At 41.4% G+C, this 24,056-nt stretch overlaps 1 protein-coding gene across 10 annotated transcripts in view; it reads right to left on the reverse strand.

Moving 5' to 3' along the window:
- ZNF512 (zinc finger protein 512) overlaps positions 1-24,056 on the reverse strand; it is a 38,648-nt gene that overhangs the window by 11,561 nt on the left and 3,031 nt on the right. For 8 of the 10 annotated variants that reach the window (XR_004428429.1, XR_004428428.1, XR_004428427.1 and 5 more), the window contains 8 exons: positions 13,312-13,499; positions 11,878-11,973; positions 11,505-11,588; positions 10,743-10,867; positions 10,110-10,196; positions 9,156-9,254; positions 8,407-8,574; positions 3,674-3,868 (listed from right to left, as the gene is read on the reverse strand). Coding sequence is in view for 5 of the 10 variants with exons in the window: in XM_033176195.1 (XP_033032086.1) it covers positions 3,674-3,868; positions 8,407-8,574; positions 9,156-9,254; positions 10,110-10,196; positions 10,743-10,867; positions 11,505-11,588; positions 11,878-11,973; positions 13,312-13,499 (1,042 nt within the window). In the remaining 5 variants the exon portion in view is untranslated. The remainder of the gene's footprint in view (positions 1-3,673; positions 3,869-8,406; positions 8,575-9,155; positions 9,255-10,109; positions 10,197-10,742; positions 10,868-11,504; positions 11,589-11,877; positions 11,974-13,311; positions 13,500-24,056) is intronic. The other 2 variants (XM_033176193.1, XM_033176191.1) reach the window with 1 other exon arrangement.

Consider the following 24,056-nt stretch of genomic DNA (forward strand, 5'->3'; position numbering starts at 1 on the left):
GAGGCAGAAGAATCGCTTGAACCCAGGAGGCGGAGGTTGCAATGGGCCGAGACCACGCCACCGCATTCCAGCCTGGGTGACAAAGTAAGACTCTGTCTCAAAAAAAAAAAAACCAAAAAAAAAAAAAGCTGTTACTGGCAAATATCGTCAATGGATGCTAATCTAAGCAGGCAACAGTATAAGAAACAGGATATGTGCATATTCCATCTCCCCACAAAATATTCACTAATTACAAATGGGAAGATTGTAGTTTTGCCATTGAGATACTTAGAAAACACACCATAAGCAACTGATCAAAGTTATCATCATCAGTAAGAGACAAATCAACATCATATACCTTTTGATATGATACATGGAGAAGGGCCAACATTGCTTCAGTGGTATTCTTGCCAAAGACATATAGAACTCTCAACCTAATCTTGAGAAAATATCATGCAAATCCATATTGGGGAACATTCTACAAAATAACCAGCCAGTTCTCTTCAACAGCATCAAAGACATAAAAGACAAAGCCAGGGGAACTATAACAGATTGGAAGAGACTAAGGAGACACAGAAATGAAATAAAATGTGGTATCCTCATAATATCCTAAGGTATGGTTATGTAAGGCATTAGGAGAAGCTAGGTAAAGAGCATTTGGAAACTCTGCTAACTAGTCTAAAATTATTTCAAAGTTACAAGTTTTTTAAAAAGAATATACATTGCTTATATATACATCAAGAAACAGTGGAAAGATGCACAAGAAGCTGATAAGAATGGTTAACCATGGGGACAGGACAGAACAAGGACACAGTGGGAGTGGGCTAATTCAATGTTTAGCATCATTTTGAGTTTTTTAACCATTTGAAGAATATGTCATCTACTCAAAAAGATAAAATTTTTATATTTAAGAAAGAATAACGCCTTTTACCTATACGCTGTCAAAAAGACAAACCAGGCCACGCACAGTGGCTCACGCCTATAATCCTAGCGCTTCAGGAGGCCGAGGCAGGCAGATTGCCTGAGCTCAGGAGTTTGACACCAGTCTGGGCAACATGGCAAAACCCATCTCTACAAAAATTAGCTGGGCGTGGTTGTGCGTGCCCGTAATCCCAACTACTTGGGAGGCTGAGACACGAGAATCGCCTGAACCTGGGAGGCGGAGGATGCAGTAAGCCGAGATCGCACCATTGCACTCCAGCCTGGGTGACAGAGCAAGATGCTGTCTCAAAAAATATATATATATATATAAAACCTATTTGATGATTTTAGGAAAGCATCTGCTGGATGAGAATACCCAACTTTATCAATGAGTTAACAAATATATTTATTTATTTATCTATTTATTTTTTGAGACGGAGTCTCGCTCTGTCACTCAGGCTGAAGTGAAGTGGCGCCATCTCGGCTCACTGCAACCTCTGCCTCCCGGGTTTAAGTGAATCTCCTGCCTCAGCCTCCCGAGTAGCTGAGAGTACAGGCAAGCACCACCATGCCCAGCTAATTTTTTGTATTTTTAGTAGAGATGGGGTTTCACCGTGGTAGCCAGGATGGTCTTGATCTCCTGACCTCCTGATCCGCCCGCCTTGGACTCCCAAAGTGCTGCGATTACAGGCGTGAGCCACTGCGTTTGCCAACAAATTTATTCTATTTTATGTTTTTTATTTTATTTTATTTATTTTATTTTTTGAGATGAAGTCTTGCTCTGTGGCCCAGGCTAGATTGCAGTGGCATGATCTTGGCTCACTGCAACCTCTGCCTCCCAGGTTCAAACTGTTCTCCTGCCTCAGCCTCCCCAGTACCTGAGACTACAGCTGGGACTACAGGTGTGTAGCCTACCTGGCTAATTTTTTTTTTGAGACAGATTTCCACTCTTGTCACCCAGGCTGAAGTGCAATGGCATGATCTTGGCTCACTGCAATCTCTGCTTCCCAGGTTCAAGAGATTCTCCTGCCTCAGCCTCCCAAGTAGCTGGGATTATGGGTGCCCGCCTCCACGTCCAGCTAATTTTCGTATTTTTAGTAGAGAAGGGGTTTTGTCATGTTAGCCAGGCTGGTCTCGAACTGCCGACCTCAGGTGATCGGCCTGCCACGGCCTCCTAAAGTGCTGGAATTACAGGTATGAGCCACTGTAGGCCCAGCCACTAATTTTTAAAATATTTTTAGTAGAGACAGGGTTTCATCATGTTGACGAGGCTGGTCTCGAACTCCTGACCTCGTGATTCGCCCACCTCGGCCTCCCAAAGTGCTGGGATTACTTGACAGGCGTGAGCCACTGCGCCCGGCCAGTTAACAAAGATTTAAATTTCCTTATGATATCCTATGCACAGTGAAACCTGACTGTAATATCATAACTATCACGGTGCAAAACCCACATTTAAGTTGGATTTAGATAGCCATGTACTTTAGCCTGTAGCAGGGAAAAAAAAAAAAATGTAGAAATAAGTCCAAAACAAGAAAGTATACTCTAATATTCAAAAATACAATCCAATTCCTTGAACACCAGGAGCCTCCACCAGGAGTGCATACCTACCACCCTGGACTGATTTTTACACCAAAAAAGACATAAGTATTAGAAAACTACGGTTTGACCTTACTTTCCTCTCCTTTTTTTTTTTTGGAGACAGAGTTTCACTCTGTCGCCCAGGCTGGAGTGCAGTGATTTAATCTCGGCTCACTGCAACCTCCACCTCCCGGGTTCAAGCGAGTCTCCTGCCTCAGTCTCCTGAGTAGCTGGGACTATAGATGCCCACCACCACACCCGGCTAATTTTTGTATTTTTAGTAGAGATGGGGTTTCACCATGTTGGCCAGGATGGTCTCGATCTCCTGACCTCATGATCCACCCACCTCAGCCTCCCAAAGTACTGGAATGTCAGCCTTGAGCCACTGCGCCCAGCCTTACTTTCTTGTAAGACATAACATTCTCTCACATAGGTCAGAGCCCTATGCCAAATGTGAACTTCTTGATACCCTGGAGAATAAGAGCCCTTTGCTCCTCTCTTACTTCTTATTACGTATCCCTTCAACCTGCTCCCAAGACAGTCCCATAGTCATATATCCTTGTTTCCTTTTGGCTAAATAATGCCCCTTCTTCTATGATCTATTTTAATAGATTCTAATAGATCCAAGGGCTTCCAAACAGGTTCAGCACCCCTCAGAAGTATGCTTGGGGCCATGTAGGGGAACAATGAAAGGATCAAGAAGAAGAAAGCCAAGTAGACAAGGCTTTGGGCTCACTACTCACAGCTACTCAGAGCAAATCTGTTTTTAAGTTATTTTTTTAAGTTATTTTATATACTGGTGTTTTGCATAGGATTTTATTTTGAAAAAGCGGGGGAGAGGAGTTCTGTTACTACAAAACAAACTGAAACCACTTATCTCAACTAAATATAAACTACTACATATGAACTAACAAAACAAAAACACATTAAACAAAAATCTAATCTGGGAATTCAGGTTCCCTCTGGAAGTAGTCCAGAATTAAGAGGGCTCTTTAAGGAATTTACGAAACAGACTGTCGCTCTAGAACCTAACTGAATCCAAATACCGAAGCTAGATCAGATGTACTCTATCTTCAAAGATAAACAACAAAATACTGCCTATCACGTACTCACTCAAGTACATTTACTTCTCTGTGTACAGTAGGCACAACGTTAGACATAATGGTTCCCAAATTGATACATGCTTCTGCCTTACCTTTCGATCATCAGGTACCAGGTCCTGAAGCACCTTCCTCTTGGGCCATTCCTTGGCCAGTTCAGCAGAGGCCAGCTCCTGCAGGTGGTATACAGCTATCTTGGCAGAACGTCTCTGAACTCGGCCCCCACTCTTTGACTCTAGGTTCATCTCCTTTAAGCACTCTGGCTGTCCTGACTCTGGAAAGAAGGATATCTGCAAGAATGAAACACAGCAAAACATAGGCCTGAGAAGTGACATCTATCACAGCCAGTGATTAAAGGCTGAGCTTCCTGCTCTAAATATCAAAAGAGCTATGTAGTAGAGATTACTAACCACTAGCATCAAGTTCCACCATATTAATGTATATTTTACTGGTAAAAAAAAAAAGCTTCTTGGGGCCAGGCGCGGTGGCTCATGCCTATAATCCTAGCACTTTGGGAGACCAAGGCGGGTGGATCATCTGAGGTCAGGAGTTCGAGACCAGCCTGGCTAACATGGTGAAACCCTGTCTCTACTAAAAATATAAAAATTAGCTGGACGTGGTGGCATACGCCTGTAGTCCCAGCTACTCGGGAGGCTAAGGCAGGAGACTCACTTGAACCAGGGAGGTGGAGGCTGCAGTGAGCCAAGATCACGCCATTGTACTCCAGCCTGGGTGACAATGAAACTGTCTCAAAAAAAAAAGACTTCTTAGTGGTTAAAAGACACATTCGTATGCAAAGAAACAAATCTTAACCCATTCCTCACACTATATATACACAAATTAACTCAAAATGGACCATAGCCCTAAATGTAAAACATAAAACTATAAAACTTCTAGAAGAGAGCAACGGAGAAAATGTGTGTGATCCTGTGTATGATGGTTTTTTGATGTGTCAAGTTGGCTGGGATACAGTCATCAGTTAGTCAATCAAACATAAATCTAAGTGTGTTGATGCGAAGGTATTTTGCAGATGTGATAAAAGTCTACCATCAGTTGACTTTAAGTAAGAAAGATCCAGCAGAAGAAGAGGCAGGAGAGATTCAAAGCATGGGAGACATCCAACCTGCTGTCTCTGACTTGCATACGGCCAAGAGCCAGGGAATGCAGGTGGCCTTTGGAAACGAAGAACTCTTAGCCCACAGCAAATAAGGAAAGGAGCTCCTGCAACTGCACGGAACTGAATTCCTGAACAATCTGAATGAGTCTGGAAACATATTCTCCCACTAGAGCCTCTAAAAAACAACAGCCCTACCAATACTGATTCCAGCCTAGTGACACTCTAAGCAGAGGAACAAGCTGAAGCATCCTGTAACTGGATTTCTTACCTAAAGAATGGTGAGATAATAAATTTGTGTTGCTTTAAGCCAGTTTGTGGTGATTCACAGTAGCAACAGAAAATTATACACTGAGGGCCAGGCACAGTGGCTCACGCCTATAATCCCAGAACTTTGGGAGGCCGAGGCAGGCAGATCACCTGAGGTCAGGGGTTTGAGACCAGCCTGACCAACATGGTGAAACCCCATCTCTACTAAAAATACAAAAATTAGCCAGGTGCACTCGCGGGCAGCTGTAATCACAGCTACTCAGGAGGCTGAGGCAGGAGAATCACTTGAGCCCGGGAGGCAGAGGTTCCAGTGAGCCAAGATCACACCAGTGCACTCCAGCCTGGGCAACAAAGCGAGACTCTATCTCAAGAAAAAAAAAGGAAAGAAAATTATACATTGAGTTAAGCAAAGATTTCTTAGATATGACAAAAGCATTTTCCATAAATGAAAAAATACATAAATTGAACTATATCAAAATTTAAAACTCTATTCTTCAAAAGACAATGTTAAAAAAAAGATAAAGAACTTGTATCCGGAATGATAAAAAACCCAGAATACATCTCAAACTTAATAAGACAACAAAAATCTTCCCCCCAAAAATGAACAAAGGATTTGAACAGACACTTCATTAAAGACATACAAATCACCAGTAAGCACATGCAAAGATGGTCAACAACATTAAGCATTGTTAGTCATTAGGGAAATGAAAATTTAAACCACAGTAAAGTACTACTACATACCTATTAGAATGGATCAAAAAATAAAATTGACAATAATAAACATAGACAAGGATGCAAAGCAACGGAGTTCTCATACTTTGCCGGTGGGAATGCAAAATGGCACAGCCACTTTGGGAAACAATGCAGCAGTTTCTTATGAGTTAAATATACATTAATCATATGACCCAGAAATCTCATTCCTAAGTATTTACCCAAGGGAAATTAACATTTATTTTCACATAAAAACCTTTTTTGCCAGGTGCAGTGGTTCACACCTGTAATCCCAGCATTCTGGGAGGCCAAGGCAGGCAGATCACTTGAGCCCAGGAGTTCAAGATCAGCCTGGCCAACATGGCGAACACCCATCTCTACTATAAATACAAAAATTGGCTGGGCGCAGTGGCACTCGCCTGTAATCCCAGCTACTTGGGAGGCTGAGGTGGGAGGATAGCTTGAGCCCGGGAGGCAGAGGTAGCAGTGAGCCAAGGTGGCTTCAGCCTGGGCAAAAGAGCAAGACCCTGTTTCAAAAAAACAAAACAAAACACAACAATCTTTTTGTTTTTTGTTTTTGAGTCAGGGTCTTGCTGTGTCACCCAGGTTGGAGTACAGTGGCACCATCTCAGCTCACTGCAACCTTTGCCTCCTGGGCTCAAGGCATCCTCCCACCTCAGTCTCCCAAGCAGCTGGGACTACAGGCGTGTGCCACCCGCGCCCAAAAATAGAAAATAATTTTTGTATTTTCTATAGAGATGGGGTTTCACCATGTTGCCCAGCTGGTCTCGAACTCCTGAGCTCAAGCGATCCACCTGCATCAGCCTCCCAAAGTGCTGGGATTACAGGCGTGAGTCACCGTGCCCAGCCCAAAACCCTCTGTGAATGTTTATAGTAGCTTTATTCATGATCGTCAAAAACTAGAAACAACCAAATGTTCTTCAACTGGTAAGTAGATAAACAACAAACTTGAAACATCCATACAATGAAATCCTAGTCAGAAAAAAAAAAGGAATAAACTAATGATATATGCAACACATGGATGAATCGCGAATGGATTATGGTAAATGAAAGAAGTTAGACTCAAAGGCTACATGCTGTGTGATTCAATTTACATGACATTCTGAAAAGGGTAAAACTATAGGATCAGAAAATAGATCAGTGGTTGCCAGGGGCTGCAGCTAGAGGAAAAGGCTGACTAAAGTAACATAAGTCAACTTCAGGAGGTGACGGAATTATAAAACATCTTTTTTTGTTTGTTTTGAGACAAGGTCTCACTCTGTTACCCAGGCTGGCATGCAGTGGTATAATCACAGCTCTGCAGCCTCAACCTTCTGGGCTCAAGTGATCATCCCACCTCAGTTTCCCAAGTACTTGGGACTACAGGTGTACACCACCATGCCTGGCTTATTTTTTCATTTTTTGTAGAGACAGAGTCTCACCATGTAGCCCCAACCTGGTCTCAAACTCCTGGGCTCAGGCAATCCGCCCACCTCAGCTTCCCAAAGTGCTCGGATTACAGGTGTGAGCTAAGGCACCCTGACTAGTCTACGTGTTGAGTGTGATAGTGGTTACATGACTATATACATGTGTCAAAATTCTTACTAATTATGCACTAAAATGGTAAACATTATCATATGTAAATTACATCTTAACAAATGACTCTAAAAAAGAAAATAAACCACAGGGTAGTAAACCTTGGAAATGTAATCAGAAAAAAAAAAAAAAATTAAACCAAAAAAATGAAAGAGGAACTAGCTGGACAGATGCTCATAAAAGCTCTAGCTATGGGGGAATGCCTTTAGTTTTAAAAGGGTAACAATGGGGCTGGGCACAGTGGCTCACGCCTGTAATCCCAGCACTTTGGGAGGCCGAGGTGGGCAGATCACCTGAGATCGGGAGTTCGAGACCAGCTTGGCCAACATGGTGAAACCCCGTCTCTACTAAAAATACAAAAATTAGCTGGGCGTGGTGGCACGTGCCTGTAATCCCAGCTATTTGGGAAGCTGAGGTGGGAGAATCACTTGAACCTGGGAGGCAGAGGTTGCAGTGAGCCAAGATTGCTCCACAGCACTCGAGCACGGGCAATGGAGGGCAAGTCCGTCTCAAAAATATATAAATACATAAACTAATTAAGTAATGGGCTGGGCACGGTGGCTCACACCTATAATCCCAGCACTTTGGGAGGTCAAGATTAAGAGGATAGCTTGAGGTCAGGAGTTCGAGACTGGTCTGTGCTACATAATGAGACACCTGTCTCTACAAAAAATGAAAAACAAAAAAATTAGCTGGGCATGTGGCGCAAGCCTGTAGTCCTGGCTACTTAGGAGCCTGAGGCAAGAAGATGGCTTGAGCCCAAGAGTTCGAGGCTGCAGTGAGCTATGATCCCACCACTGCACTCAAGTCTGAGACAGCAAGATCTTATCTCTTAAAGAAAAAAAATATATATATAAAATATATATACACTATATAAAAATATATGATACAAAATATATAATAATGAGTTTACTTCTGCCCGGACTATACTTTGAATTTTGACTTACCTAACCTAATAATGTTCAAAAGGCAGAAATAAGAAAAGGACAAAGAAAGAACAAAGAATAGCGAACACAAGCATTCAGAGACTAAAAGAGGATACAAATGAGGAGCCAAACACATATGGGAAGATAGAGGGCTAAGGACTCACCACCAAATACATCCCCATGCAGGGTATAGAAAGGAATCAGTACTCACAGGCCCATGCTCTGACCTCAGGTGATACGCAAGTCCAGCCTTCGACCTATATGGTTTTCCACAGTGGTGACATTTCAGGGTCATCTTTTCCAGCTCTGCAGCCCCTTTGCCACATTTTCTAACATGGTAAAGATATCCCATGATGCTGGTGAAGCTACTGGAGCAACTCTGAACACAGGAGAGAAGCCTAAACTATAATCTTACATCTTTTGACATGATCCCTAAATTTCTAAACAGCCATAAAGCATGCACCACCACAAAATACAAATAGACCCTCTGATTTCAGTAGACACTCTCCAACATCTCCCATCGGCACAACCCTTCCTTGTCTCTGGCCACCCTATGGTTGAAAATCAACCATGATTTTCAATCAGCTTAGTAGCCCTTGATAAACTACAACTGTGCATCTACTCTATGTCACAGCTTTCTCTTTGGTCTGTGATTCAACCCCATCCCAATATCAAATACCCAGCAATTTATACCAAAGTTCAGCACAGTGAAGGGTCACTGGGATCCTCTTCATCACATTAAAAAATGGATGGTAAGGAAACCCCATTAAACAAAGGGAAGGGGAATAAAAATAATTTTTTGGAAATGAGGAAGAAAATAAAGAACTATTAATGATTCAAGAGACCAAAATAGTGCAGAACTAGGAAGTCAACAGTGAGGAAGAGAAGAAATGGAAAGAAGAACAGAAGACGTTGACCTGAGAATTCAGGGAGAAGGAACTGCTGTCCTTGGGCCCTTACCTCACGCATGCACCTGAGCTTTCCCAGTCTCTTTAGAACTGTTCGGAGCCTTTCCCTCTCAGATGGCTCATCTATTTCATCTCCGGCTTTCAAAATGGGCTAGAAATCAAGAGAAGCAAACAAGATGATGATTCATGTAAAAGATAATATCAGATAATATCAGGGAAAAAAAATATCAGAGGAGAATCAAGGTTTGGACTGGCAGCTAAGCTGGTGCTAATGAAGCCCAAGTTATCTGACTCCTGGCTTTCTCCATCTTCTCCTGAACAAAAGAAGTGAATATAACGGAAATAAGAGTTCTGAGCCTCTACCTCCCAGGATACGAACCTTTGGAGCCAACCTAAACACACAAATATTTATGGATTCATGCAAAGGTTTCGTTGTGCATTAACTCTTTTATCAAAAGGCTCTTCTTACTCACATCCTTATAAAATCCCAGAGCCATCTGCACTGAGATATCTACACTCACGTAAGTAAAAGACATCCAGGCTGGGCACAGTAGCCCACGCCTGTAATCCGAGCACTTCAGCAGGCCAAAGAGGGCGGATCACCTGAGGTCAGGAGTTTGAGACCAGCCTGGCCAACGTGGTGAAACTCAGTCTCTACTAAAAATACAAAAAATTGCTGGGCGCGGTGGCTCACGCCTGTAATCCCAGCACTTTGGGAGGCCAAGGCAGGCAGATCACCTGAAGTCGGGAGGTCAAGACCAGCCTGATCAACATGGAGAAACCCTTATCTCTACTAAAAATACAAAATCAGCCGAGTGTGGTGGCGCATGCCTGTAATCCCAGCTACTTGGGAGGCTGAGGCAGGACAATAGTTTGAACCCAGGAGGTGGAGGTTGCAGTAAGCCGAGATCATGCCACTGCACTCCAGTCTGGGCGACAGAGTGAGACTCCATCTCAAAAAAAAAAAGACATCCAAACACTCACGAAAGACAGAAGACACTCTTACCAGACTATTATGATTTGCCATGACGTGATACTTCATCCCTGCCAGTGAACGAAGTTGTTTCCCACAATGATGACAAGTAAACATTTCCTAGAAGGAAAAATACTGCTCAGTGCTAGGTTGTTCCACAGAGAAACAGAATGTCACCAAGTCCTACTAAAATGCTTTCATCTATGTCTCCTTTATTTCTCAACCTCAATAGTCATTATATCTCAAAATCCCAGAAACTCAGTGTCATGTCTTCAAGGGCAAAATACAGGCAATTCACTTATAAAATAATAAGAATTACCATTAACTGAATGCCAATATTTGCCAAGTAATGGGCTAGGCACTTAGCCCTGTGTTGCTTCTTTCTTATCCTCTCATGGAGTACATAAGGTTTTTGTTATTTTGTATTTATTATTTTTTCTCTATTTTACAAATGAAACTGAAGTCTACATATAAAAAGCTAAATGTCACACTAGTATGTGGCTAAGAGAAGATTCAAACCTAACTCTGTCAGATCCAAAGCCTATGTTTCCTTCCTTATACAATGCTGCTTTTCATCCATTATAACCAGCATATCCAACACAGCAAAAGAGGTCTAAAGTTTGGGTAAAAATATTGTAACAGTTATGAAACGCCAAAATATCTAACCTGCTTGCAGTTTTCCATGTGTTTCTTTAAACCCTCTATGGTCTTCCTCCCCACTGCCTGGCAGGTAGGGCAGGAGACACTGCCTTTATCAACGATTTCTAAGTACCATTGCTCCTCCAAACTGCCTACAAAGGAGAGAAAGAAACACTTTGTAATCTGCAGTATTCTCCAGAAACAAAAGCATAATCCCACGATTTAGGAAAAGTATCATAAAATGGTTTTTCCTTTTCCTGGCAGACTGCAATGAAGAGACTCTTGTTGGGTATAACTTCTAAAGGTAGTATTTTTTTAGACAGTGAAGAGTTTCTGAAAACTCCTACTCATTTCACCATGATAAAAACCACCTGAGAACCACTCCAAAGCCCAGTGGCTTCAAGAATTAGGCAGCAACATTTTTCACCACAGGATATAACAATAGGATACTGAGAAATGTCACAGCCTGTCTGCTGAGTGTTTCTTGTGTGCCTGAGACTATGCTAAATGTTTTTATCCATTTAATTTTCACAACAACTCTGACTGCCTTTATTACCCCTATTCATAGACAGGGAAACTGAGGCAAGAGGAAGTTAAGCAAATTAAGGCAGGTCACAAAGTTAATGAAGAGCCAAAACTTGAGCAAAGGTCTGTCTGACTCCAAACTCGGGCGCTTAGTAACTGCCTCCTTAAAGAAATGCTTTAGTACCTCATTCCTTCACAGACAACACCAACAACAAATCAGAGTGTGAGAACTACATCCCACAAAACTTCCAAAAGAAAACATACCTGCTGCATAAACTGGCGGTTCCTTCCGAATACGACGGGCCTGGGATTTGGGATTGGGCTGAGTTTTAGGCCGTTGCTTCCTCCCTGACACAAGACAGAAACTTAAAGCCCAGCACATCACCCTTGCTAATACCAAAATCTCTTCCCTCTCCTCCTCTTCAACACCCTATTTCCCAGTCCCTCAACCGACCGACTGCCTGTCATGACAGAATGAAAGGGTACAATGAGGCAGGATGGAGGCCATTCCCTCCCAAACAATTGAAAGGGCTCAGAGGTCACTGAAGGGCTCAAACTAAGGCTTCTCTTTCCTTTATCCACAAAGAATAAAGCTCAGTCACCCAGGGAAAAAGAAGTAGAAAAGTTACTGCCTTACCATAAAGCTTATGCTTCTTCTGAGGAAATTCTCGATAGTCTTCATCTTCTTCCTGCCTGGGTTTCCTTTTTCCCTTGGCTGATACTCCACCTGACCCTGAAGTACCATACAAAAACAAAACAAAAACTCAGCACACTTTGTAAATGAACATCTAGGCCTGTCTTCAAAATATCACTCACAAGACCATCAGAGGGAAAGATCGTCAGTGAACACAGGCCTCAGAGAAATGTCTGTAACGTTTTTAGGGAAGTTGGTATAACTTCTCATTAACTGACCCAATCCCCCTTTCTTTTTATATTGTTATCTATCCCAAATCATCCATTGTTCCTTATGAATAATAAGGGCATTCAAGCAATGTGTTTTGCTTAATCTTGATTTGAGGCTAACAAGAGGATAAGAATTGCTCAGAATAGCAGGCTAACTACCAAGGACTCTTGAGACTGTGACCATCTAGAATATTCTCCCCTGAATAACCGTTACACCAGCCCCTAAATCATCAACAGAGGATCAAACGAGAAGAAAAGGGGGGCCGGGCACCGTGGCTCACACCTGTAATCCCAGCACTTTGGGGGGCCGAAGTGGGAGGATTACCTGAGGTTGGGAGTTCAAGACTGGCCTGATCAACATGGAGAAACCCATCTCTACTAAAAGTACAAAATTAGCCAGGCGTGTGGTGGCACATGCCTATAATTCCAGCTATTCGGGAGCCTGAGGCAGAATTGCTTGAACCCAGGAGGCGGAGGGTGTGGTGAGCCGAGATTGAGTAACTGCACTCTAGCCTGGGCAACAAGAGTGAAACTCCATCTCAAAAAAAAAAAGAAAAAGAAAAAAAAGAAGAAGAAGGAGAAGGAGAAGAAGAAGAAGAGGAGGAGAAAGTTCAGATCCTACAAAGAGGAAAATCAAATGCTAAGTATAACCTAGAGGAGTAAGATTGCAGAATTTCACTCTCACATAGCAGTTCATGAAGCTAAGGGGACAGGATGCAATAGCCTAACACCTTAAAATTTTTTAAATCACTAATGAGAAACAACTATGTGGCATTTAATACTCTTTTTTTATTGAGATGGAGCCTTGTTCTGTCGCTCAGGCTGGAGTGGAGTGGTGCGATCTCGGCTCACTGCAAGCTCCGCCTCCCGGGTTTACCCCATTCTCCTGCCTCAGCCTGCCGAGTAGCTGGGACTACAGGCGCCCGCCGCCCGGCCCGGCTAATTTTTTGTATTTTTAGTAGATACGGGGTTTCACCATGTTAGCCAGGATGGTCTCGATCTCCTGACCTCATGATCCGCCCACCTCGGCCTCCCAAAGTACTGGGATTACAGGCATCAGCCACCACACCCGGCCAGCATTTAATACTCTTAAGAGGTATTTACAACAATCTCAAACTATAACTTTAAGAAGTGACCCGTCTTCGGATTAAAACACTGATATTGATACCTTCAACATGAGAAGTAGCAGCTGGCTTGATCCTTCTCATCTTCATCCAGTAGGTAGATTTTCGGAAAGATGCTGGAAAATCACTCACTGGTTCACACGAAGAGGCAGACGATGAACCACTTAAGGAGTCATCATGAGGGATAGTGTACTGGAAACTATTATCCTTTATGGAGCACTGGGTCCTGCTACTAATACAACATAAAAATATATACCACAAAGGAAGGTCTGGAGCAAAATTTCTATACATTCTTTTATATTATAACCAAGTTAGTTACCTGTGCAGAAAACTAAGAAGCCTGCTATAAAAACAGAATGTAAGTTGTAATCACCTAACAATAACAATAGTTGATCTAACACAACATGTACAATTATTATCACACTTCATTGTAATCAGAAAGAGTAAGCAGTACATACAAATGATCACTTTGCAGCCCAACTAGACATTCCTTCCTAGATTTATCTAAGAAAAGAAAGTAGGTGAAGCAATAAAGTGTTCTGTGACCCTTCGGAAGTCTCCCCAGATTTGTAACCTGCTATGTCCCAGCCTATCTCTTTCCTTGACAGAGGAACGGTAACTAAAGGGTATCTCTAAGGAAAAAGAATAGTCTGTAGGCCCTAATCTGACCCATCTTCCTTCTCCCTCAGCATTCTCCCTAAAACCTGATGCCCTATCTTATTTAGGCAACATGATACTTAGCTTCCACAGCTAAAGGATGGATGCTATCTTGCATGAATTAATCTGGCCAGAGATATCTGGTATACGGCTGAATCCAGATTCCAAAATCTAAGATCAGTCAGTATGACAGTTAAAAAACATTACTCTCTAACTACAAAGCATCAGACACTCTTCTAAGTGGCTCAAGATGCAATAGAGCAGCAGTTCTCCAAGAGTGGTCTAAGGACTCCTAGAACCTCCCTTTTCCAGCTAAATACCTGTGAGGCCTACTTTAGATTTATGGTTCAGAAAGATCCTTCTGGCTGCTCTATGGAGACAGACCATGGGAGAAAGAGTATACAAAAGGAAAAAAGTTAACTTGAATTGGCAGATTCAAGATAACACTTCAGATGTAGAGCTAATAAGAATTACACATAGAGAGGTTTGTTTGTGACAGCAGGGAGTTGGAAGTAACACAGTGACCATCCTTGTGAAATGTGATAGATGCCTACTATGGAATACTATGTTGCTGTTAGAAGCAATAAACCAATTCTACATATAGAGACATGAACATAACTAAAAAAGATACTGTTGAATGGAAAAAGAAACAAAACAGTATCTCTAGCACAATGTGTCAGTTCAGCAAGCTAAAAACAAATCCACACATAAAGCAGCTTATTTTAAAGCTTATTTTTAAAGGAGTCATAAATATTTAAGGGCAAACATCACACTTGTTTATACAGTTTCCTCTAGGAGGGAGGGGATGGAAATGGGGATGAATAAACATAACAGAGACTGGTTATGTCAGTATGTTACAGACAGGGAAGAACGAGTTTCGGCTCTCCACACATGAGGTCCAATAACACAAATTTAATACACAGAAGTCCTGGCTCTGGAGGGGCGCTAAGCCCACTAAGGCCCACCCCTCCTACTCACTGGACTCTGTAAAGCAAACAAAAACAAGTAAATTGCGCAGGCAAGTCAAAGTTGGGAGAAGTGACCCAAATAGGGTGAGTTTTCCAGTTCTTTTTCCCTTAAGTATGAATTTGCAATGAGGATGAACCCCACTCTCAGAGCAGCATGGGCAGCTTTAATTCTAGAAAATCCCTTCCTTCTGACCAGGTGAACCAGGAAAAAAGGTCCCTGCGGGCCAGAGTTGGGGGACTGGGGGTGTGGGGAATACTGGAGAGAAAACAGGCAAAAAAGAGAATCCCTTAATTCAGTGTATGAATCCACACAAGTCACAACTTAACCTTAGCCATGAATGTGTGGCATAGCTCCATACGTACCAGCCTAGCAAAGACTCTGAAAACCAAAATGAGATTTGAACTCTAATGTGACCCAAACCAAAGCAGCAAAAGCCTGGAGAACTGAAACAAGATTGGAAACACCTGCAGAAGTCTCAGACCAGCCCCTGAGCTATTCACGTTTGGGACAGCCCAAATCATCACAGCAAAGACATCAAGAACAGCACTGAGATTTTAACCAATGCCTCCAAAAGCAAGACAGAAGTTCTGGCCTGAACCTGAAGCAGCGTTGCCTGCTAAAACAGAAACAGCAACATTCCCCAGAAGAATTATAATAGGACCCAAAATCTACACAAAAAGTATTCACAATGATGAGGATAAATTCCAAAATTATGCAACACACAAAGAACCAGGAAAATGTGAGCAATTTTCAAAGGAACAGATGACCAAAACATGCCAACCCCAAGGTGATCCAGATGTTGGGACTATCAAATACTTTCAATAAAAAAGAAATACTTTCTTATAAAGAAAACACACAAGAAATGAAGGAAAAGGTAGGAATCATCAGCAGAAGAAACCGTAAAAAAGAACCAAATGAAGTCTTAGAACTGAAAAATACAGTATCTGAAATACAAACTCATCAGATAGGTTCAGTAATAGAATGCAGATGACAGAGGAAAGAGTCTATAAACTTGAAGACCATTCAATAGAAATGACCCAGTCTCCACCAGGTATGGTGGCTCCCACCTGTAATCCCAGCACTTTGGGAGGCCGACGTGGGCAGATCACAAGGTCAGGAGTTCGAGACCAGCCTGACCAACCTCGTGAAACCCTGCCTCTACTAAAAATACAAAAAAATTAGCTGGGCCTGGTGGCAGGTGCCTATAATCTCAGCTACTCAGGAGGCAGGAGAATGGCTTGAACCCAGGAGGCGAAGGTTGCAGTGAGCAGAGATCGCACCACTGCACTCTAGCCTGGGCGACAGTGCGAGACTCCGTTTCAAAAAAATAAAAAATAATAATTAAAAAAAAAAAGTCTGAAGAACAAAGAGAAAAAAGACTGAAAAACAGTCAACAGAACCCTAATACCAAAAGTTTTAACTTAAGTGTAGTTGTAATCCCAGAGAAGAGGCAAAAGATACTAAGGCAGAAAAATACATTTGAAAAAAAAAAATGGTGGAAAATCCCCCACATTTGGTCAGATATAAATTTACAGATTCAAGGAGTTCAACAAACACCAAATAGGATAACTCAGAGAAAAACATACCAAGACACATCTTTTTGTTTTGTTTTGAAACACAGTCTCATTCTGTTCTCCAGGCCAGAGTGCAGTAGCACATGGCTCACTGCAGCTTGGACCTCTCTGGCTCAAGTGATCCTCCCACTTCACCATACCCAGGTAGCTGGGACCACAGTGCACACCATCATATCCACTAAATTTTGTGTTTTTTCGTAGAGACAGGGTCTTGTTATGTTGCCCAGGTTGGTCCAAAGCAATTTTTTTCTTTTTTTCTTTTTTTCTTTTTTTTGAGACAGGGTCTCACTCTGTCACTCAGGCTGGAGTGTAGTAGCTCAAGCACAGCCTCCACCTCCCAGGCTTAAACAATCCTCCAACCTCAGCCTCCTGAGTAGCTGAGACCACAAGTGTGCGCCACGGTACCCAGCTCATTCTTTTTCGTGTGTGTGTAGACACGGGGTCTCACTTTGTTGTCCAGGCTGGTCTTAAACTCCCGGGCTCAAGCAGTCTTCCTACCTCAGCCTCCAAAAGTGCTGGGATTATAGGCATGAGCCACGGTACCCAACCAAGACACCTCTTAATGAAACTATTCAGCCAGGAAGGGGAGGGGAGAGATGGGGGAGTGAAAAGAGGAAAAAAAGAAAATGAATATAAATGTATTGGCCGGGCGCGGTGGCTCACACCTATAATCCCAGCACTTTGGGAGGCCGAGGCAGGTGGATCACCTGAGGTCAGGAGTTCGAGACCAGCTTGACCAACATAGAGAAACCCTGTCTCTACTAAAAATACAAAATTAGCTGGGCATGGTGGCACATGCCTGTAATCCCAGCTACTAGGTAGGCTGAGGCAGAAGAATCACTTGAACCTGGGAAGCAGAGGCTGTGGTGAGCCAAGATCGTGGCATTTGTACTCCAGCCTGGGCAACAAGCGAAACTCCGTTTCAAAAAAAAAAACAAAGGTAAATATGGTAAATTATATAAGTATACTTTACTTCAATAAAAATAAACTAGGCCAGGCGTTGTGGTTCACACCTGTAATCCCAGCACTTTGGGAGGCCAAGGCAGGCAGATCACTAAAGGTCAGGAGTTAGAGACCAGCCTGGCCAACATGGTGAAACCCCACCTCTACTAAAATACAAAAATTAGCTAGGTGTGGTGGTGGGTGCCTGTAGTCCTAGCTACTTGGGAGGCTGAGACAGGAGAATCACTTGAACCTGGGAAGCAGAGGATGCAGTGAGCCGAGATCATGCCACTGCATTCCAGCCGCCCTGGGCAACAGAGCGAGACTCCATCTCAAAAAAAACCAAAAAAATTAAAAAAAAAAAAAAAACTAAGCTGGGTGCAATGGCTCAAGCCTGTAATCCCAGCACTTTAGGAGGCTGAGGCAGGCAGATCCCTTGAGCTCAGGAATTCAAGACCAGCCTGGGCAACATGGCAAAACCCTATCTCTATTAAAAATACAAAAAATTAGCCAGTTGTGGTGGGGGGCACCTGTAGTCCCAGCTACTCAGCAGGCTGAGGTGGGAGAATCACCTGAGCCCAGGAGGACGAGGCTGCAGTGAGCAGAGGTTGCACCACTGCACTCCAGCCTGGGCAACGGGAGTTAGATCCTGTTTCAAAATAACTTTTCTAAATAAATAAGAAACCATTCAAAGCCAAAGATTTTGTTTTAAACTAGAAAGCTTCAGAAAAGTGACATACTACATGACAGGAAATGATTTAAATGACCATGGGTTTCTCAACAGAAACCAAGAATGCCAGAAGACAGTACAGTATCTTTAAAATTGGACCAGTGTAATGGCTCACACTTGTAATCCTAACACTTGGGGAGGCCAAGGCAGGGAGACCGTTTGAGCCCACAAGTTCAAGACCAGCTTAGGCAACATAGCAAGACCTTGTCTCTACAAAAAATAATTTTAAGGCTGGACGTGGTGGCTCATGCCTGTAATCCCAGCACTTTGGGAGGCCGAGGCAGGCAGATCACAAGGTCAAGAGATCAAGACCATCCTAGACAACATGGTGAAACCCCGTCTCTACTAAAAATACAAAAATTAGCTGGGCACGGTGGTGTGTGCCTGTAGTCCCAGCTACTTGGAAGGCTGAGGCAGGAGAAATGCTTGCACCCAGGAGGCGGAGGATGCAGTGAGCCGAGATACGCCACTGTGCTCCAGCCTGGTGACAGAGCGAGACTCCATCTCAAAAAATAATAATGATTTTAAGAACTTAATTGTACATTTTAAAATAAGTAAAAGAGTGTAACTGGACTGTCTATAACACAAAGGATAAATGCTTGAGGGGATGGATATCCCATTCCCCATGATGTGATTTCACATTGTATGCCTGTATCAAAATATCTCATGTACCACATAAATATATATCCTTACTATGTACCCACAAAAAAAAAAATAAGCAAAATTTAAAGCAATAATCTAGGTGTGGTGCCATGCAACTATAGTCCCAGCTACTCAGGAGGCTAATGTGGGAGGATCCCTTGAGCTGAGGAATTTGAGGCTTCAGTGAGCTATCACTGCGCCACTGCACTTCAGCCTTGGCAACAGAGTGAGACCCTGTCTCCAAAAAGAAAAAAGAAAAGGAAAAAGAAATATCTTTAAAATCTTGAGAGAAAAAATTTGTGAATTCAGAATTCTATATTCAGTGAAAATATCCTCAGAAATAAAACTAAGAGAATTCATTGTAAGCAGGCCTGCTCTATAAGAAATGCTAAAACAAATGATTCCAGCTGAAGAAAAATAATACCAGAGAGAAAATTGGATTTTTAAGAATGAAGAAAGAGTAACAGAAATGGTAAACAGGCTGGAGTAGATGGCTCACACCTCTGTAATGTCAGCTACTTGGGAGGCTGAGGTGGGAGGATCACTTGAGCCCAGTAAGCAATGAATGTGCCACCAACTCCAGCCTGGGCAACAGAGCAAGACACTGTCTCTTGAAAATATAAGAGCAGAGGCAGACACGCAGCATTCAAATAATCCAAAAGAAGAAACTCAGGAACAAAAAACAAGGGATAAACAGAACAAAAAATAAAAGGGTAGACTATCCAACCATATCAATAATTAATTTAAATGTTTACAATCTAAACACTCCAGTTAAAAGTCAGCAACTGACAGAGTAAATTAAAAAGTGATACCCTACTACATGCTACCTACAAGAAGCACACTCTAAAATATAAAGACATCTATAGATTGAAAGTTAGGATGAAAAAAAATTGTATCACACAATCAGCAAACATAAGGCTGGAATGAATATTTTAATATCAGATAAAACAGACTTCAAGACAAAGAGTACTGCCAGAGATAAAAAGAGACACTTCATAATGACAAAAGTGTCAAATCATTGGGAAGACATAATTACCCACTGTATGTGCCTAATAATAGAGCCTCAAAGTACACAAAGCGAAAACTGACAGAATTACAGGGAAAAATAGACAATTCCACAATCCTAGCAGAAAATTTAAGACCTCCCTCTTTCAGCAATTGATACTAGACAAAAATTCAGTAAAAGATGAAAATTATCTGAACTGCACTATTAGCCACCTTGCTCTGGTTAACATTTACACAACACTACATCTAACAACTGCAGGATACATATTCTTTTCAAGTGCACATTGTGCATTCATTAAGCTAGATCTTACGCTGGGCCAACAACTTTAATTTTTATAAAAAGGATGAGAATTACAAATTACACAGTGTATTCTCTGACCACATTGGTATCAACTTAGGAATCAATAATAGGAAGATATCTAAAAACAAAAAACACAAAGAATCCAAATATCTGCAAATTAAATGATCTACTTCTAAATAATTCATAGGTCCAAAATGAAATCACAAATGAAATTTGAAAATATTTTACACTGAAACACAACAAAAATATGCATATCAACATTTGTAGGATGCAACTAAAGCAATACTTGGAAAGAAACTTAAAGCTCTAAATGCTTATACTAGAAAAGATCTAAAATCAATGATTTAAGATTTCACCTTAAGATACCTTAAAAGGAAAAGCAAAGTAAACCAAAGAAAAGGTAAAAAGAGAAACCCATGAACTAGAAAACAGACAACAGAGGAAATGTGGTTCTTTGAAATGATCACAAAATTGACAACCCTGTAGCTAGACTGATCAACAAAAAAAGATACTACAAATAACCAATATCAGAAATGAAAGAGGGGTTATTGCAGATTATGTAGACATTAAGTAATAATATACTTTAAATAACTTCATGCTAATCTACGGAAAAATTACAATGAACAAATTTCTTTAAAAATACTACTTACCAAAACTGACACAAGAAGAAACTGGAAATCTAAGTAGCCCTATATCTATTAAATAAACTGAATTTATGAAATCCTTCCCAAAGTGAAAACTGCAGGCCCATGTAGTTTCACTGCTGAATGCCATTGCAATAGTTTAAAACAAGATCAAAAGGAAAAAAGCAAAACCGTCCCTACTTGCAGATTATATGATTGCTTACAAAATAAATCCCAACGAATCTACAAAACAATTACTAGAACTAATAAATTAATTTATAAAGTGTCCGGATGATAGCATACAAAGTCAACTGAATACTTATACACTAGCAACAATCAACTAGAAAATGACATTATAAAAATAATACCATTTACAATTACATCAGAATAAGATAATATACCTGGGAACAAATCTAACAAAAGATGTTCAAGACTTTTACAATGAAACTACAACACATTGCTGAGAGTAATTAAGAAGACTTAAATAAAGGGGAAAATATAGCATGTTCATAAATCAGAAAACTCAATATTGTTAAAATAGCAATTCTCCCCAAAAGAATCTACAGATTCAATATAATACCAATCAATACTCAGCAAGCTTCTTTTAATAGATATTGGCAACCCAATTCTATACTTTTTATAAAAACGCAAAGAACTGAGAATAACCAAAACAATTTTGAAAAAGAACACTAAAGTTAGAGGACTTACTGATTTCAAGAGTCTAAACAAACACCAATAGAACAGAATAAGGAGAGTCCAGAAACAGACCTACGCATATACATGTCCAAGTGAAGTTTGATAAAGGTGCCAAGGCAATTCAGTAGAGAAAGAAAACTCTTTCCAACAACCAGGTATACAAATAGAAAAAAAAGCCAACACTGACCCTTACCATATAACATTCACAGAAATTAACTCTAAATGAGTCACAGACCTAAATATAAAACCTATAAAACTTCTAGGAGAAAAGACCAGAGAAAATCTTTGCAATTAGGGAGGCAAAAGTTCCTTTTTAATTACTATTATTTCTTAAGACGGAATCTCGCTCGGTTGCCCAGGCTGGAGTGCAGTGGCGCCACCTTGACTCGCTACAACCTCCAGGGAGGCAAAGGTTTCTTAAATAGGATACATAAAAGCATGAAACGTAAGAAAAAATGATAAATTTAAACCTTTTGCTCTTCAAAAGACATCATTAAGAAAATGAAAAACAAACCAAACTGTAAGGAAATATAATAGACAAAGGAGTTGTATTCAGGACAGATTTTTTTTAAATACCACAATCCAGTAAGATAAACCACTTTTTTAAAGGGACAAAAATGCAAACTGACACTTTACAAAAGAAGATACACAAATGGCCAATAAGAATACGAACAGATGAAGGCGCGGCACGGTGGCTCACATCGTTAACCCCACCACTTTAGAAGGCAAAGGTGGGCAGATCACCTGAGGTCAGGAGTTCGAGACCAGCCTGACCAACATGGAGAAACCCTGTCTCTACTAAAAACACAAAATTAGCCAGGCGTGATGGTGCATGACTGTAATCCCAGCTACTCAGGAGGCTGAGGCAGAAGAATCGCTTGAACCGGGGAGGCGGAGGTTGCAGTGAGCCGAGATCGTTGCCATTGCACTCCAGCCTGGGCAACAAGAGCGAAACTCTGTCTCAAAAAAAATAAAAATAAAAAAGGATGTGAACAGATGCAAAAAAAATTTTTTTTTAAAGAATACGAACAGATGCTCAACATTATTATTCATGTATGATGAATTAAAAACCACAAATTAGGCCAGGTGCGGTGGCTCAACCCTGTAACCCCAGCACTTTGGCAGGCCAAGGTGGGCAGAGCACTTGAGGTCAGGAGTTCAAGACCAGCCTGGCCAACATGCTGAACTCTCATCTCTACTAAAAATACCAAAATTAATCAGGCATGGTAGTGAACATCTGTAATCCCAGCTACTCAGGAAGCTAAGGCAGGAGAATCAATTGAACCCAGGAGGCAAAGGGTTCGGTGAGCCGAGATCGGGCCACTGCACTCCAGGCTAGGTGACAGAGGGAGACCCTGTCTCAAAAAAAAAAAAAAAAAAGAAAAACACAAAAACCCACGAATTAAACCCACAGTGAAACACCACTATACATCCATTAAATTAGCTAAAATTGAAAAGACTGACTCTCATACATTGCTGGTAGGAATGCAAAATAATACCACTTTGGAAAGCAGGTAGTACCTTAAAAAGCTAAACATACTCCTGCCATATGAATCAACTAACTTATGATGGTAAATACCACCTTAGATATTTACCCAAAGAAATGAAAGCATTTGTCCACACAAGACTTGTACATGAATGTTCACAGCAGCCTTATTGTTTGACACCCTAAAACTGAAAATAACTCAAATGTCCACCAAGGTCGATGGCTAAACAAATTATGGTACCCATAATGGAATTCTACTCAGCAATAAAAACTATTTTTCATCTCAAAATCATTATTCTGAGTGAAAGAAATCATGAAAAAAATGAGAACATACTGTGTGACTTCACTTATATAAAATCCTAGAATATGCAAACCACTGTACAGTGGTGCCTGTGGACAGGAGTGGAGGAAGAATGGCAAAGAGACATGAACAAACTTTTGAGAGAGATGAAAACGTTTATCATCTTGATTGTGGCAATGGTTTCATGGGTACAGACATAGGTCAAAGCTGACCATGGTGTACGCTTTAAATATGTGCAGTCTTTTGTACTCTAATTATACCTCAATAAAGGTATTTTTAAAATTTAATGGATTGGCAGCCCTCTAAGGCCAAAACCTACCATCCCAAACAATGCTACAAAGACTTGATGGGGCAGGCACAGTGGTTCATGCCTGTAATCTAGCACTTTGGGAGGCCAAGGTGGGCAAACTGCCTGAGCTCAGGAGTTCAAGACCAGTCTGGGCAACACGGTGAAACCCGTCTCTACTAAAAAAACAAAAACTTAGCCGGGTGCAGTGGTGTGTGCATGTAATCCCAGCTACTCGGGAGGCCAAGGCAGGAGAATTGCTTGAACCCGGGAGGCGGAGGTTGTGGTGAGCCGAGATCATGCCACTGCACTCCAGCCTAGGAGACAGAGCAAGACTCCATCTCCAACAACAACAACAAAAATACCTGAAGGTACCAATAGGCCATTAAGAGTCAAGTCCCATGTAACAACTCTTAGGAAACTCTCCATGTAGGAATTTCTTACTATCAGTGTAGGACTCAGAAATACAGTACCCATATACCTTCTTATGAATAAGCAAAAGCATACTGAAAAGGCAAATAGTTCATATGATCATCATAATTGACTCTTGGAGATTAAGTTAAGGTGGTTAGGGAAT

Source organism: Trachypithecus francoisi, unplaced genomic scaffold, assembly GCF_009764315.1.
Source record: "Trachypithecus francoisi isolate TF-2019V2 unplaced genomic scaffold, Tfra_2.0 Lachesis_group17, whole genome shotgun sequence".
In the NCBI taxonomy this organism is placed as follows: domain Eukaryota; kingdom Metazoa; phylum Chordata; class Mammalia; order Primates; family Cercopithecidae; genus Trachypithecus; species Trachypithecus francoisi.